The sequence below is a fragment of the Centroberyx affinis genome, unplaced genomic scaffold (assembly GCF_046629955.1).
Source record: "Centroberyx affinis isolate AG114_WGS23_722 - 3 ecotype Tasmania unplaced genomic scaffold, CSIRO-AGI_Caff_v1 ptg001645l_1, whole genome shotgun sequence".
Taxonomy (NCBI): domain Eukaryota; kingdom Metazoa; phylum Chordata; class Actinopteri; order Beryciformes; family Berycidae; genus Centroberyx; species Centroberyx affinis.
Genome location: NW_027280078.1, coordinates 312,576 through 330,146, shown reverse-complemented (window position 1 = coordinate 330,146; position 17,571 = coordinate 312,576). Strand labels below are relative to the sequence as shown.

The window sequence follows — 17,571 nt, the reverse complement described above, 5'->3', positions numbered from 1 at the left end:
TTCCCTGAGCCAAACTGCTGAATATGCATGACCATAAATGTAAAAAAATCAAGGACATCAATTGACACATTTTCTCTAGTGCTACGAAGCTGTCGCTTCGGGGATGTTAGTTTGCTGCAGGTACAATGACAATATGCAAGCGTATGGGTAAGCATGTACTGTAAGTTCTTACCATGTCTTTATAGTTGGGGTAGAAGGTCTGATCAATAAGAGGGAACTTGTCTGAACCCAGCCTCTTCTGGTTATTGATCAGCTGAGCAAACTGGAAAGAGAGAGAGAGAGAGAGAGAGAGAGGGAGAGAGAGAGAGAGAGAGAGGGAGAGAGAGAGAGAGAGAGACAGACAGAGAGACAGAAAGGGAGAGAGAGAGAGAGAGAGAGAGAGAGAGTCAGTTGCACATTTCTAATAACACAATAAAGTACTATCTATGTATTTTTTTATATGCTGTGTTTGGACCCATGGGGGTCACATGAAAATAACAATAAGTGCTCCAAATTATTCTGAATAAATTGATATCTACAGCCACTGGCTATGTTGCAAAAGTCTTCTCATATCTCTGCCATGTACGGTGTGCTGAATAAAATACTGTGTTGTTTGAGGCGATTGTGGATTAGTTCTGCATAAAACTGCTTACGGCCCAAGGTTTGTCGCTGAGGTTGTAGATGGACTCCAGAGAGTTGACTGAGGGGACGCCTGCATACTGCAGACCGATGATCATGTTCCTAAAGTCCTCGTTCTGGGCCATGCTGAAGGCATGCTGGCGCACCAAGACAAAGTCAGGCCTGAATGACCTGGTGTGGCAGCAGGAGAGGAAATAAAGAGGGGTCAGGGTGGTCTCATTGGTTGAAGAAAAAATCAGATTTTTAACCCTTTGTGGTGTAGATCTGACTTTCAATTGACAGGAATGAGCAGATTTTATTTCCAGATTTTTTACCACACAACAATTCCATGTTTTTTCCCTAATTACACAGCCACGATCATAACAATGCCACAAACAAATAATATAATATCTGTTGTGACTATGTAAATCCAGCCTTATTCACTTCAAAGTGTCAGGCAGTATGGTCAAGGCCTGGTTACAGTCCCAATAAGTTTGATAAAAGCAGACATCTTTGGATGGTAGCTGTCACTGACTAGCATTTCTGTGTGGAGAGAGTGAGGGGATGGCATTAAACAAAGGTCATGGGGCAGATTAAAACCCCACAATGCCACAAGTGCATGGCACTGCATGTGCCGTTCCCCACTGAGCTCCCCGGATGCTGTGGCAGCGAGAGAAGAGATACATTTAAGTGAAGCTGGCCTCATAAATTCCTAAAGTTAATAGAAAAATGTCAGCCAGGCTGCAGTCACACAAACTAGATTAAAGCAGACAATAGAGCGCTAAATCTCTCCTGTAAGAATGGATATTCATCTCTGAAGAATTCTTAATAACTCTATTTTGGATTGCATGGTCAAAAGGAAGGATGTTTTTTTGGTAAAGGTAGCCTGAAACGGAAACTGATGTTACATTTATTTTTACATTTTCTGTACTTGAAAATACACTCCTCTATCTTAATCAACTGCAGTCAGACGCAAGCTCATGTACTCATAAAATAGTATCACTATCCAATTAATTGCAATAACCATAAGCCTTGTGCTTTACAGCCCATGTGACCTGCTTTTTGCCTGCATTTTTCAACTTTTCTTTCATTCCAAAATGAGATATTCACCATTTAAAAAAATTGATGGTCTAACAAACGATTGAAAAATCTTTATGTGTTGATGATCTTAGCAGGTAATAAGCAGATCACTGGGGTACCTGTAATGATGATAAACCCAAGACAAATCATCACCAAGCATTCAAGTGACAATAAACAGACACTGGACAAACTGATCCATCAAATCAAAGTCTCTCTCAGATTCTCATTTTAATCTCCTTTTATATCATTTTAATCTCACATTAAAATGTGTCTCTACTGTACATTATTTTTGAGAACTGGTTTCCAAAGCTATGTTGCCAAAGCACTTCAAAATGACATAAATTTAAGACAGTCAGAACATATTGTATGGCAGAGGGTAAGCTGAAGATGCCTGGGTCCCCAGAGAATCGGTTCAAATCTAGGGGTTGTATGACATCTTTTGTTGAAGATGTCTGGGTCCCCAGAGAAAAAGATTGAAAACCACAGTGCCAGAGCTCAGAGGAGCAAGATGTGACTAGTGGGTTAATGGGAAAAACAATATTTTCAGCTCAGTGAAAAAGTGACGGTGATAGGGTGCGACTCCTGTTGGTTTTCCTTTTGTCTCTTCACATGTGTGTATGAGAGAGAGGGAATGTGAGGAAAGGCACAGAGACAGAGAGACACAGACAGGAGAGGTGTGAGAAATGAGACAGAGAGAGGAAACATAGAGTGTAAAAGAGAGAGAGAGAGAGAGAGAGGGAGAGAGAGAGAGAGAGAGGAAGAGAAAGAGTAAACTCTGGCACAGTTTGACTACCACCAACTCTTCATGCTTTGAGAATACTAATCAGATGCTTCAAGGAACTGAAAGACAAGGGTATAGGGGTGCACAACAATTAATGTGTTTATATGCATGTTTAGTGTGTGTGTGTGTGTGTGTGTGTGTGTACGTGCGCGTGCATGTGTGTTTTGCTAGTGTACTCTAAGACTGTAATCTCCTCATTACTGACAGTAAACAGTAAAGGTCAAAATAGCCATGTCCCTCAATTCACTACTTTGAATCTTCAGTTTATAAATACTGTGCAAATGTGTTAATGACGCTAAGGCTCCCCCAACTAGTTTTTGCATTTTTCACTGTCTAACTAGTGTAATGATCTTTTTTACAGTCTATGGTCAGAAACCAAATGTACAGGTTTTTGGGAAAAATCAATAGGGAGAACCTCCAATAATGGACAGGGAAGACATTTGAATTCAGATAATATGATCCAATCCAATTTTCCTTTGTTATCAACAGTTTCCCGGTGAAAAAGGTTTGATAAACTAGTGAGAAAGACAACCCAAAGTGAAACTGGAGAAAATGAAAAACTCTAGTGCAGAATTTTATATTTGCTTTTCCCGTTAAGAGCTTGCCACATGTATGTACAAAGTGTCTGGCTGAGCATATGGAATTTAACCATGCATACATTAAAGAGATTAGCGAATGATCCAAGAGTAAGACAAAATGGCTTAATTGCATCTGCAGTCACATAATATCTTCGTCAGTTCAAACTGTATGCATGTATTAGCTACTCCAACCCTGCTGTGCACCGGTGCCTCCATTTCCATACAGTATTATCATTATGGTGGTGAGATGATTCACAGCCGCTGACAACAAGCCACTCAAATGACACATGTAGCTGTGCAGACTGCATGAGGAGGACTCTTGTCAGAACAGGTGAGTGTAAACTCAATCGTGAATCATTGTTTCTACTCATATGAATCACAGTTTCCCCTTACGAAAGGCCACGGTCACTGTTGACAGTATTGTGTGTGTGTGCGAGTGTGTGTATGTGTTAGTGTGCGAGTTTGTGCGGATCAACCCCTCATAAACCGTAATTACAGAGTAGAGATGGTGATAATCAGACTAAGACTGCCCTGTTCATTTCCTGTTGGTTTTGCTGGTTGGTGAACGGCGGGTTTTACAGTCTTGCTTAATCACCGACAGAGTCTTCAGGCAAGGACACTGGTCTGTGCCAGTGTGGCTTGTGGTGTGTGAGTGTGTCTGTGTGTATGTTCACATGTGTGTGTTTGAGAAGGTACAGTACTGTGTGTGTGTGTGTATGTGTGTGTGTGTGTGTGTGTGTGTGTGTGTCTGTGTGTGTGTGTGTGTTTGCCTGCCTGTCTGCGGGTTATGGTTGTGGGTATATGCCTCTGTACTTTTTCCATTGATCATAGTCTGTAGTAAACAAGTCCATATATCATTTCCCGGAGCATTTTGAGGTTATAGTGTCTGGTCCCTCAGAATCACTATCACTACAGTAAGTGGAAAGTCCTTCAGTGGGAATTAGTATTAAAAGAGAAGATGCTCTTTGGTAATTGAATATCAAACTATACAAAAAAGAAGCAAAGGACCAAGGCAACTTCTTCAATTGAAAAAATGTAAAAAGCCTTTATCGCATGCAGAAAGGCTGTTTAATTTTTTCAATGCGTGTGTGTGTGAGATTTTCCTTGTACTGACCTGACCACTTTGGTCCCGTTCCTGATGACCTGCATGTCCACGTTGCAGGTCCCGTTGGAGTGGGAGACAAGGTTGATCTCTGAGAACTCAGCCTAGGAGGACAGGGAGAGAACAGCTGACTATCATCCAGTTTCAGCAATTACACCCATTAATATAAGTGCTGATGTACAATTTTAAATAGATAGGAATCCCATTATACAAGGGCTGTTGTAAAATTCTAAATATTTCGGGGGCAAATGTTTAGTGGCACTATCAATAAACTATAAACCATATCATACAATATATTAGAAAGAAGAAGATCAGATGATTGCATTCTCAAGGTTCAATGTTATCACCGTGCAAGAAAAGGTGTGTAATAAATTTCATAGGATTCTCTTTCATGTATTTTTTGTAATCTTTCTCAAGTAATCAAAATAATTCTGTTTTCATGTAAAAATCATGGCAATAATCTGAATAAGGTTTCAGATTATCCTTAATATTACACACTCATATAAAATAGCTGGAATATACTAAAATCAACCTAAATAACCAACGCATGTATACTCCTGTTGGTTTGTTGAGATTGTGAGTTGTATTGTGAGTGTGAGTTTTCTTGTGTAACCGTTTCTCTGTCTTTTGTTTGTCTTGACTGTGAAGTACTTTGTAAACTTTGTTTTAGAAAAGTACTATACAACTAAAGTTATTACTATCACTATTATCTATTTTCCATGGTAATACTCTTAATATTCTGTGTATTTATATGTATAGGGATATTTACTGTATGAGAATATAAAGATCCAGGTGGGATGTAAGCTACTGTCCAGAGTATTGTGTGCATAAGAACACTCGATGACCAGTTAGCCCGGTACAGTAATGTCTGATGCTCTTTGGTGTGGCTGCTAATAAAGTTTTTTCTGTGAGTCATAACTGCCTCCTCCTGTCTCGTTGGTGCCTATTCCCATCTCTGTGGTGAGACTTGAGGTCGACATCTATTAGGTGTGAAACTCCAGCGAATTCCAAGTCATTTCACATTCAGTCAATAGATATTAAAAAATGATATTATGGTTTACTGGTCCGATGATTCATCTGAGCTTCATTGGTCATGATAAAACATAATAAAACTTTTTTTCAACTTAATTTGCTTATACATAGCACCATAAAAATATTGCTTTATACTTTGCCCATTATATAAACTTTACTATGTACAGTAACCATGCTATGTACAGTTGCACCATTTTAAGGTTCTGCTGTGGTTATACATGTGCAGTACTGTTTGTTTTCAAAGCATGGTTAGTCATTTCAAATTAGCCCACAAAAGTGAATTTGGTAACACTTTACTTTACAATGGCCTTATTCCAGTGTAATAGCCTGTGTATTCGTGCTCAATATATATATATTTTTTTCAACAGTAACAAAATGATACAATACAAAGACCTACAATTAAGACAAAACATACCGAAAACCACAACACAAGAGCAAACACAACCACAGTCACAGTTTACTAAAAGTGGTTTGCATGTACTTATTCTGTTATATTTGTTACCCCCATACTTATCACTCTTGACCATTCTTCTTTCAGGTATATTGCTATTGGGGACCAGACCCTTACAAACTCCTCAAGAGTACCTCTCAACACATGTGATAGTCTCTCCAATGGCAAAATGGACATAAGTTTTTCATACCACGCTAAAATATCAGGGGGCTCTTCGTCCAGCCATTTTTATAATATTATGAGGCGTGCATCATATAAAGCAATTCTAAGAATATACCTGTACCTGTGTTCATAATTCGAGTCTAATCCCAGTACGAAGTGATGTGGATTTAGAGGTATATCTATCCCAAATATTTTCTTAATCTCGTTTTGGATTGATAGCCAAAAAATTGCAATTTTAGGGCACGACCACATAAGATGACTATATGTACCACAGCTATTTTTACATTTCAGACATAATGGAGAGCACATAGGATCATATTTACATCGAATAGCTGGGGTTACATGTAGTCTGTGAATAATCTAGGATTAGGAATAATAGGATTTGTTAGAGCATGTAATTTTCTTTGCATTCATTAAAATGTTTCTCCACATCTTATCATCAAGATGGGACCCAAAATTCCCCCCCCAGGATGTTTTACTATTGATAGTAGGGATGTTAACAAACATTTGATCATACATATAACCTATAACTTTCTTCCTTAGAGAAGAAGTTTTCGATAGTATATTTTCCAAATGATTCATGTACAGACCACTCTTATATACTGGTATGGATTGAATGTAACTCCTAAATTGTAAATAGCGGAAAAAATTGTGCTTCAGGAAGGTCAAATTCAGTCCTGAGTTGTGAAAAGGATTTAAGAGTTCCTCCTAAAAAAAGATCTTGTATTTTAGAAATACCAGCATCCTTCCATGTTTTGAAACCCCATCTGAACAAGATTGTGCAAAATCAGGATTACATACAATAGGTGCCAAAACAGAGCATTGATTCATTATCCCAAAGTGCCTACATACCTGATTCCAGGTTTTGAGAGTATTTCTAACAATTAAGTTTTCCTTCATCCCCTGTATTGAAACTGCATTCTTTATAAATGGTATGTCCGAAAGAACAGGCTCACACCCAGTAGTTTCCAAGTCAAGAAATGTAGAATTAAGGTCATTTTTATCCATTCTGTAATGTATCTAATTTGTGAAGCCCAGTGATAGTACATTATATTGGGAAGTGCTAATCCTCCTTTGTCCACAGGTAACTGCAATTTCTCCAACTTAAGTCTGGGGCGCTTAGACTTCCACACAAATTTACAAATCATACTATGTAGTGATTTAAAAAACTTAACTGGGATATAATTAGGCAACATTTGCATTGGATATAATAGCCTCGGTAAAACATTTATCTTTATAATGGCAACCCATCCGAGTATTGATAAAGGGCCCCATCTTTGAAGATCTCTCCTAATTTCATTCACCACTAGGTCTAGATTCATTTTTATCATATCATATCATATCATATCATATCATATCATATCATATCATATCATAGCCTATGTATTAACCTATGGAAAAGTATTATAAGTACACAATATTACTATGTAAAATAAAAAAAAATCTCCCTAATACATAATATACTTACAATGGTGTAACACATCATTCAAATGTCTTCATTGAAACAGTCTTGTTACACTGTTGTACATTATGTATTATATGATTTTTATCAACTACCTACACAGTAATATTGTGAACACACAATACTCCATAGGTTTATACACAGGTTAATACATTGAAATAAGGCCATTGTAAAGTGTTACCATGAATCTCCTTGATGATGATATACACAAACTGAAAATGACTTGGCAGTTTCACTGAGACAGACAGTGTTGCAATACCGCAGTGTCATAAACTCCTGACTGAGACGTGATGTCTGTGATGCCTTGCTGCATCATCCCTGATCAGGAGATTATGCTTGTTCCAGGATCTGAATGCAATGGAAAATAATGCAATACAACACAGTAGTCCACACAGTAATGTAGAGAGCTACATACAATTGAAAGGTGAACTGGTCATCTTAAACTCAACATTTGGCCTAAATTTTGACATATAATGTTGTAGTAATGCCACTTCATGAAAAGATGAATGCATAGCCTGCATTACTGTTTTGTAAACATATAATTTTTTTTAGGATTTTTGACATGATTTTGATGGACCAAATCATTATTTTGCATAACATTTTAATTGGACCTTTGTTTCTTTGCATATTCTCCTGAATCAAACACATGTTGACATTTCAACAGACAAGCTGAAAGGCTCAGTGAGAAGTTGACCCTGAAGAACGGGAAGCTCCAGCATCTTGCCCAAGGCAGAGACACTTGTGCTAACACTGGATCAAACCTGTGACCCTCTATTTCTGCAACCGCCACACAGCCATGGGCCATGATATTTATAACCTGCTTAGAGTGTTAGTATTTACCTCGCTTTTGGCTCTGAATTCCTTTTTACTAACTGGTAAGCTAGCAAGCAATAGGCAACTAGTGCTTATTAGTAACCAATAAGAGTTTCTTTTTGGAAACTTGCTGGTTCACCAATGTATCTGCTTGTCAATGAAAATGTATGCATTTCCATATCAAATATCTGAATATGGTGTTAATTCGCTTTCATCTCTGTTCAGATCCCCTGCAACCTTTTATCAAAAATTCTGCAGCATCATAGGTCTATAAAATCAATGTTATACCTGTTCCACTTTGATGTCGTAATCTCCAAGGACTTTCTTACCCCGGAACATTTTGGCCCTGGAAGAAGAGAAGAGAGGAGAAGAGAGGAGAAGAGAAGAGAAGAGAAATACGGTAAGGAGTTACTCAAACCATTGTGACACAAGATCAAGATCATGGTCAAGCTCTGTTTTTCCAAATAAGAACTGTTATTTTCCAACAAAATCTGTTTTCTGTCTTGCAGCCCTAATCATTAGTGGGGACATTGCAAAACTGCCCACACTGGAAGACAGGGTTGGCAATCTTCACAGCTGCTCCTGGGTTACTATCTATCCAGACATTTGTGATAACAGATATTAGACCTGCACAGCTCAGAAAGTCCTCATAATTAAAGCCACAGAAAGCTGTGTATTACCCATCTCTGTGTCAGGTTGCCAACAGCTGTCTCTAGTGTATGCTGCCCTCTACTGGATACCACAGTCACCATAAAAGACATTAGGAAAAGAAAATGGATGCCTGCTTGAGCACTTTTAATGGCCAAACTTTCTGTGCATTATGATGAGCTATTAAACCGCTTAAAATGATAAACTGCAAATCAGTGTGGGCATACTATACTTGCATGTATCGTCATCTTAATGGGGGGTAACATTAAATTTCCATAGACTGTAATATTGCCAAATGAAGTGCAGATTACAAGTCAAGACAGACAGAGAGAAAGAGACGAGCAGAAAGGCACAGACAGCCAGGCAGAGTGGAACACACAAACAGACAGACGGCCCATGATATCCATTTTATACAACATTGTAAACTGATCACAGAGAATTTACACTGCATCCATCATCGACACAGCCCATACACTGCAGCCCAATAAAGCCATAACCTCAAGCTGGGAAGAGTTTACAAGAATTTTAAATCCCGACTGACAGTGAAAACGTATATATTTACGCCGTCCAACCTTCACACCTTCATGTAGTCCTATAGTCCATATAACACTGCTGAGTCCCTGTAACATAACTTCACACATCTAACCTCATTCACACCAGCTGGTCCTTGAACATTTTTGAATCATCTTTTAAAATAATTTATGCCTCTTAAATGTCAAATAATGTGCTAGCCCGTGTTCCATCATTTCACATGTAACTTAATTTGTGCTGGATGGATCTTCCTCTCTGTGCCATCCATTAAAATTGTATTCCTTCCATATAACCTCACAGGACCTTGTATAGCACATCACTGAGGCATCTGGCTCGTTAGTGTGGTTCATTAGGATCAGACCATCTGTGAGGGAAGGACTCCGACGACATGATCCTGCAACATCCACACTATCAATAGCCACACCAGCAAAATTGGCAACCTTACAATGACAGCAATAAATCTTTCTCAATCCCCCTTACAATTTTCACTACTCCAAGCAATTTTAACACAAAGCATGCATTGCAATTTCTCAAAAAAAAAAGTTGTTTCAAAATCAAGCATCTCAACCTAATCACCTTGCGTTTGGATGGGTCTAACAGTAAATTTGGCCCATGTGCTCAGTTTCTGCAGTGTACAATGCAAAAACACAGAGTACACAGAGGCTTGGAAAGTCAGGCCAATACGGTAATGGCCAATTATAGTGTTCCACAGAAAGGCTGCTGATGTAGCTTCCCCGTTTAATTCTATCTAACAACATAATGTAGCTGTCAGATAGCAAAATACATCAGGTCCAAGTATGAACAGCTGCAAGTGCCTGAAAGAAGGCATTTATGAGACAGGGGTGCTTGTCCAAAAAAAAATCTTCATATTAAAAATCCCTTTTGTGGGATGAAAACAACATCTTTGAGCAGACTTATTTTTCCTTCTCAATGCATAAAGCATCTTCTGCTTTAAAAGGCACATCCACTACAATGCAGAGACCTGCAGTATACAACAGAGTGTTTCAACCTAGCCTAGTAGCATAATATGTAACCCAATGGTCCGCAGCCTCTGGTAGGCACTTTACCAGCCTCGCTCAGACTGTGAAGCTTTCATTCTCCAGCACCATGAAACAGCATGAAAGTTGAACATTCTATTGTTTCATCTGTAACTTGAATAGGGTCAATTTCAGGTAGGAGAAGAGGAATACTTCAACTTGGAAAACAGCTTACACCAAAAGTTTTTATCATATTAGGGTAGTCAGATACAGTAAGGCAGCACTATTGCAACAAGCTCTGCCAAAACAATGTTGCAGCTACCCCTACTACTACTACTATGACTGCTGCAATTACTATTACCACTACTATTACAAGTCATAATAATAACAATAATACATGTTCTATTTAGTACCAAGACTCTGCACAATACCTCAGCATATCTGGTAGAGCTTGGTACAGTGGAAGATGATGATTATTATTATTATTAGTAGTAGTAGTAGCAGTAATAGTAGTACTTGTGGTAGGCTAATAGTTGTAGTAGTAGTAGAAATAGTATAATAGTTGTACAAATGCTGAATAAAATGCTTTGCACAGTGCCACCAATTGTCGCACAGATCACAATGATGTTGCAAAATTGGCTTCTATGGTGTCTCTTGAACCAGACTGATGCATGAGGCAGCAAAATGCATCCTGTCTTGGCTCCAACTATGCATTAGCACAAGCTCAGTTTAATGAAAACCAACAAAAGACAGCTAGAGGAAAGCACTACTGGGTGATTGGAATTGCTGCTACAACTTAGAAAAATAGAGTGATATATTCACTCTGGTATGCTATTTCTGTATTTGAATTGTTTGAAACCAGGATTTTCTATTATTAAACGATCCCAAACACGCAGGCCTTGCAAACCCTATATCATCCTTGATAGGTCATCCCTGCAATTTCCTGAACTCAATATTTAGCATCCACAAGCGACTTAAAACAAACACACACACACACTTGAAAACTTCAAGGAATATAAATCATCAGTCTTTCCTTCATTCAGGACAGCGTTGGCAGACTATCTGAAAAGCCTGACACACATTATTGTATTCTATCCAACTCTGAGCTTTCACTCAGGGAAATTGAAAAATGTAAGGAAATGAAGCAAGAAAACTTTCCTATAATAGGGAAAATGTTGGCAGATCCTCAGAAAAGCCCTAAGAAAAGGAAGAAACAGACCACCAGATGCATCACAGAAAATAGAAAACCCCACCCCACCTTGCATCTCCCACCTTCAGTCATGTTTGGTGCAATAGCTAATGATCAGTATGATACACAGATGTAATCAAATAAAATACACAGCATTGAGGTACATTGTGGCAGAGATAAGCAAGTTGGAGAACTCTGTGGAGTTCTTTGAGAAATTTAAATGACTAGAACTACAATCATAGTTGCTAAAAATCTTTATACATAGACAAAGATATATGCACATATTCAAATTTGATTTGAATGACTTCAACGAAGGAGTAAATTAGGAGTACATTTCTCAACCCTCTACTTAGTTCAATGAATGATGTATATTTTTTTAAACAAGGTTATTATGATTGTTCACACACTTCTAGGTATGGTGGAAACTATTTAAGTTTCTATAGTAACTGCAGCAGGTCTATTTATTTCCTGGGGAATTGTGTGGGTGATATTAGGATTTAGCTCTCTCTCTCTAACTATTATCCCACTAGTGCCGAGAATAAGTCAGAGTACAGTGCAGCAGGCTAGCCTGAGAGACGGAGATAAAGGTGAATTTAAATGGCTAAATCTCTTTTATCCATTAGCTTAGTAACTGGAGCAGACACGTTTGGAATAAGTGTCAGAGGAATGGAGTTGGTTGGGGTTTTGACAATGAAAAATCCTGACTCATAACTAGATTACTAGCAATAATAAAATTATAATACGCTGTCTGCATATAAATTTAAATTGGCTGGTGTAGAGCTTCTGAACTGTAGCTTGGCCATGTTGTGCTATGGGCACCAAGTTACCATACCCTTCTCTGAGAAGTTTTCCCCGAAAATTTGTTAACAATGACCTCCATTACATCACCATGGTGACAGGCTCAACATAGATCTGTTAGTCACTTAGCAACAGCGACGGTGTAGGGCAGGTTTGTGGAGCTAACATGGCTGCCACTGAAAACAGCATTGGCCAAACTGTCTGTAGCTCTGTGCTGGGGTGAATTCAACAGCTGAGCTCTGGCGACTCCATTATTTCAGGGTCATTTGATTCGATCCCACTCCATTATTGATTTGTGGAGCCCAAGAGTCTGAGACACCCCACAGAGTCCTGTACAAATTAAGCTTTTGAAATCAATGCAGGGTAATGAAAGCAAGAGAGAGAGAGAGAGAGAGAGAGAGAGAGAGAGAGAGAGAGAGAGAGAAAGAGAGATACACAGAGAGAGGGGGAGAGAGAGAGAGCAAGGACTGAAATAAATATTCCAAGTGGGTAAGTACTGAAGTAAGTATTAAAAATGATGCAGAGAGGACAAAATAATGAGTGTAGGAAAAATATCATTGTGGGTTGGCTGCAGTATGACTTTATTAGCCCTTGTGTAATAACCAGTTCTGCCGTATTCATCAATAATATGTTAGCTTTAATTGTCTTGTGGATGCAATAACATCCTTGATTTGCAAACACCCGATCCTTGCTGCCCTGGGTATGATTACATACCACAACACCCCAACAGCACAGTTAACACACAACGATGATTGGTATTCTGTTACACTACTTCTTCTGTTCCCAGAACCTCTTTCTCTGCAAGACAATAATCTCTTAAAATAAATCTGCAAAACCTGCAACGAAAGCTCAATTGCAGCAGGGTCATCAGGTGGTCACAATTTGCCTGAAAATAGGTGTTGTTTTAAAGTACCGTTGTCAAGCTATGTTTTACACGGATAAAGCCCTGAATCACATTAAGTGTGACGGCTGACAAGAATACAGGCAGCGATCAGGCTGTAATGATGGCATGAGTGTCTGCTGCCCATAAAAGGATATTACATATCACTATTCAGATGATGCTCTCTCTCTCTCTCCCTTGCTCTTTCTCTCCTCTTCCTTTATCTCTCCTCTTGCACCTATGTAGTTTGCCTTTTTTCCCTCTGTGTCCCTCCTTTCTCCACCCATCTCTCTCTCTCTCTCTCTCTCCCTCTGATGGTCAAGTCACTGCAAAAAAACATCAGTGGAATATGTTTACATGAAACATGCATAGGAAATGCATGCATTTTAATGCGTTCAATGAAATATCAGAATCAGAATCAGAATCAGACAATACTTTATTGATCCCCGAGGGGAAATTGGGTAATACAGCAATACAGCAAGATAGATAATGTTTCTATAGTAAAAAGCAGAAAATCAATTATTCACTGGGCACAACATGGATTTCACTGGCACATTTATTATAACAATGGCCTTTTGTTGATGTATGTCTCCAACATGATCAGAAAACACTATAGGCCCATGTCAAGATTAAAAAGGACAAGGAATATAAGCAAGCAGCATTTGCATACTGAAGCAGTCAAACAGACTTAACATGAAGAAAACCGTTTGCTTTGCTTTCTACACAAGGCATTTCACTAGGAACAAGTTGCTCAGTTGCATCTGCCCTAGTCACCGCTTTTTCTCACCACTTCATCCACAAGAGTGGATATTGTGTAAGACGGGTTTGACTAAAAGTGTTGAAAAAAGGTGTTGGAGTGTCGTGTCAGCTCTAGTATGGTGGATGATGGCCAAAGTGTCCAATTATTTGGGCAGCCGGTGTGCTATTACTATAGGTGGGGACAGAGTATGTAGGGACCAGCTAAGCAGAGTATATGAGATGAAAAAAGAGATGGTGAACTGTGGAAACATTTTGATGTGACTGCAGGCTACCTTTAAAGATTTTCAAGGCTCCGTCTTATTAAATACCACACGGGGGGAGAGAAAGGAAGGAAGGGAGTAAGAAAACAGGATGGGATGCAGCAGGTGGCTGGCTTTGAACCAACAACACTAATATATTACACGGTATGGGCTTTAATCCATTGATTCTACAAGATACCACAGGCTGAGAAGTTCTAGATGCATGTTGAACCATAGGAGGAAAGGTTACAAAAGGCAGTGATACACAGGCAATTTTGAAGCAATAGAAAAGGACAATATTGCTTTGAGTTTGGATGGAGGTTGGTAAATAGGTCATAGCCAATGGGAACAACAAGGATTTAACAAACAAAAGGTATTAAGAAAAATTACTTTTGCATAACCGGTGGCATAATTCCCCTCTATTTGACTTATAACATTACCTGCGTATCACAGCATTTACTTTACTTCACTCTACTTTATTGGACACAACATCTTCACTGCTTTATTGCCCAGTCTACACTGGTCAGGTTGATGATTGTCAGAATCTAATGATGTGTGTTTCCGAGCTCGTCTTGACACACTCAAGACAAGCTAGGGTAGGAGGACCACAGTGGCTCCCTCAGAGACCTATCAGACACTCTGCAGACACATACAGGTACACACACAGACAGACACACAATTTTCTATCCTCTGCTTACCCTCATTTGCATTTGTCCTTCAGTGTGTGTGAGCGCCTGTCTGTTTCTATGTGCAAAAATCGACCAGAAGACCCAAAGCTCTGATTGGCTGAGGTGACTGAACACGTACAGCATACAAATCTTCAAATCAGTGGTATTTGCTCATGCATTTTTCCCTCAGGTGAAGATGTCACTGAATTATTTAGCTGCAGCACAGAAAGCTGTAACGTCTCCTCTTGCCGTTATCTCCCTTTTCAGGCCTGGAGGAATACAGGTATCCCATGAAATTTTATCTCCCGTGAGAATGTGCCTCCATCTATGCTTGTGTATAGCTAATACAGTGCAACAACTGTGCAACAATACTAGGGGTCACAAGGCAAATGATGTCACCTAATTTCTCATCTTCTACATGACAGTAAACTCTATCTAGTTTTCATAGACCTCTGCTATGTAATTGCAGATCATCTATGAAAGTGCAATTTTGCCCGAATTACATATTTGGAAACATTTGAAGATAATTAATTTAGCCATGTTAAAATTGTAGCTTGTGTAACAAAAACCCTTCATGTGGCATTTCTTGATTTTAACAGGGGAGGCAACAGGCTTCAGATGACTGAAAACAGAGATGTCCTGCTGTAAATTGGTCCGTTAAATGACAGAAGTAAACATGACATGAATTAGCTGGTTGTACACATCCCCCTCAATTCTCTGCATCATTTGACAAATGAGATGAGTGTAAGAAATGTGTGTGTGTGTGTGTGTCTGTTTCTGTGTCTGTGGTCTGTTTGTGTGGCATTATTACATTACTGTGACAAATGGTGGCTTGCAGAGCATACTATGCTCTCATGGAGATATGCAGGTACACTTACAGGTGTGTACGTGTGTGTGTGTGTGCCCAAGTATAGTACATCTGCTTCACTTAAAACTGCTCATCCAGGGAACATCCTGAAACTAACCGCAGGGCTGATTGTCTTCTTGAGGTGTCAGTGATTCCCACCAGCAGATATTAAGGGCTTTATTACTGAACTATGCATGTGTTTTTATAAGTGTGGGTCTGTGTATGTGTGAGAGGAGAGACCAAGGGTGTGTGTGTGTGTGTGTGTGTGTGTGTGTGTGACACAGCATAGAGACTGTGCTAGGTATCCTTGGAGAGCAGGCAGGACTGACAGTAATTGTTTTTATCTTGTCACTATAATTTCACTGCTTCATTTTGACTGTGGTTGAACAGAAGTTTGCTTCGCCTGTTTCTCTTGTACCTTCTCTTGTTCTTCGACCGCCCAGGCTCACCCTCCACTAGCTCAATGTCTTGACTTATCTCTTGTGGCCTCCTGTACTTTCTCTTACACTCTTCCTGCTTAATGAAGTGCACTGGCTGTCACGACTCTTAACTGCAGAGGTGCCTCTTTGCTATACACTTGTTATCTGTTCGGGATTCCACAGTATCTATCATAAAGCCCGGCTGCGCTCTTCTCCAAGTGTGAGCTCAATGGCCAACTGGCTGGCATTGTTTTCATTCAGATGCAAATATTAGTGTTTGGTCTCCAGTTTGCCAATTACAAGGAGTGACACAGCGAAACAATTATCAGCAAATATGTCCAATGATTGCTCAATTCAAAATGAGGTACAATTAGAAGAAAACAAGCCTCCTCATTACTGAAAATTATTGCCTGTCAGACAAGCTTCTCTGACTCAAACCAGTGAACATTATAGGCCAGGAATTGTCATCTGTGAATAAGCTGGTGATACAGGCCATTGAATTTGTATGTAAAACATGCACAGCAGAGGAATTAAAGGTGAAAAGAATATTTGAAGGTTAAATTACTTGGCCAGGTGCTGATATTCCTGGCTTTCAAAACACACTTTCCAGCCCATACTCCATATTAAAACAAACCTACAAAGCAGTATTACTTTTACAGTAGTTTGTATCATGACATATTAATTCTTCTCTAGAGGCTTCTGTTGGATCTCTGCTCTAATTGTTTAAATGTGACTTTATTATTTGTGTCAATTTCAGGCTACCGTAATTTGAGACCTGTCAATGTTGCAATTCCTTGGTCGCCAACAGAGGTTGATATAACTTTTTTTTAAACTTGACATCAGAAAAGCAAGAAGAATGAAGGATTCGATAAAAAGGGTTCATGCAGGGCAGGATATGTTCATGAACAGGCTTGGCACTTAAGGATAAGTTCACAAGCTGAACTTAGATTCAATTCCAGGTCTTGTTTTCATCAGTCTCGCTCCAGAATCAAGATATATGCCCTGTCAAGACACAAGCCCTCCAGCCACCCTAGGCTTTTAAGATTAAGGGCGCTGTGTTCTCAGTTTTAAAGGAGGCTGGGCTTTCCACTCCCTCAGAATGTTTTATACTGATTCAGTTGAAAGGCTGAGAGGGATACAGAGTGGGGGAGACAAACAGTGGTACAAATTGAGGAATTCTCCCCACCCCGTATGTCTTGCAGGAAATCCAATCAGTTCCTCTTGTGATGGAGCAGTGCAGCAGGCGTGCAACACGGCAGTAAAAAGTGAGATTTTCATATTGGTTACATCTGTACCTCACACAAATAAGATACTATTATATTTCTGCTATAGCAACACCAATGTATTAGGTGAGACAATTAGATCCCAGGCTAGCGGTGACATATAACATTTCAGAGGCAGCGGACTTCTCAAAGCACCAAATTCACACTTCTGATCTTTGCAACAAGATGGAAAGTCTTGAAATGACAGCCACCCACTGATTCATCTCTGGGTGAGGTGAAAGAAAGGTGAGAGTGTTCTTCCTGGTCTAATGGTGGGCTGAGACAGAGTGTCTGTC

The 17,571-nt window shown here is 39.3% G+C and overlaps 1 protein-coding gene across 1 annotated transcript in view; it reads right to left on the bottom strand.

The window, feature by feature from the left end:
* syn2b (synapsin IIb) overlaps positions 1-17,571 on the bottom strand; it is a 74,876-nt gene that overhangs the window by 23,620 nt on the left and 33,685 nt on the right. Inside the window, exons 2-5 of the mRNA XM_071528265.1 lie at positions 8,347-8,404; positions 4,151-4,242; positions 633-789; positions 173-262 (exon numbers count right to left, since the gene is read on the bottom strand). Coding sequence (XP_071384366.1) covers positions 173-262; positions 633-789; positions 4,151-4,242; positions 8,347-8,404 — 397 coding nt within the window. The remainder of the gene's footprint in view (positions 1-172; positions 263-632; positions 790-4,150; positions 4,243-8,346; positions 8,405-17,571) is intronic.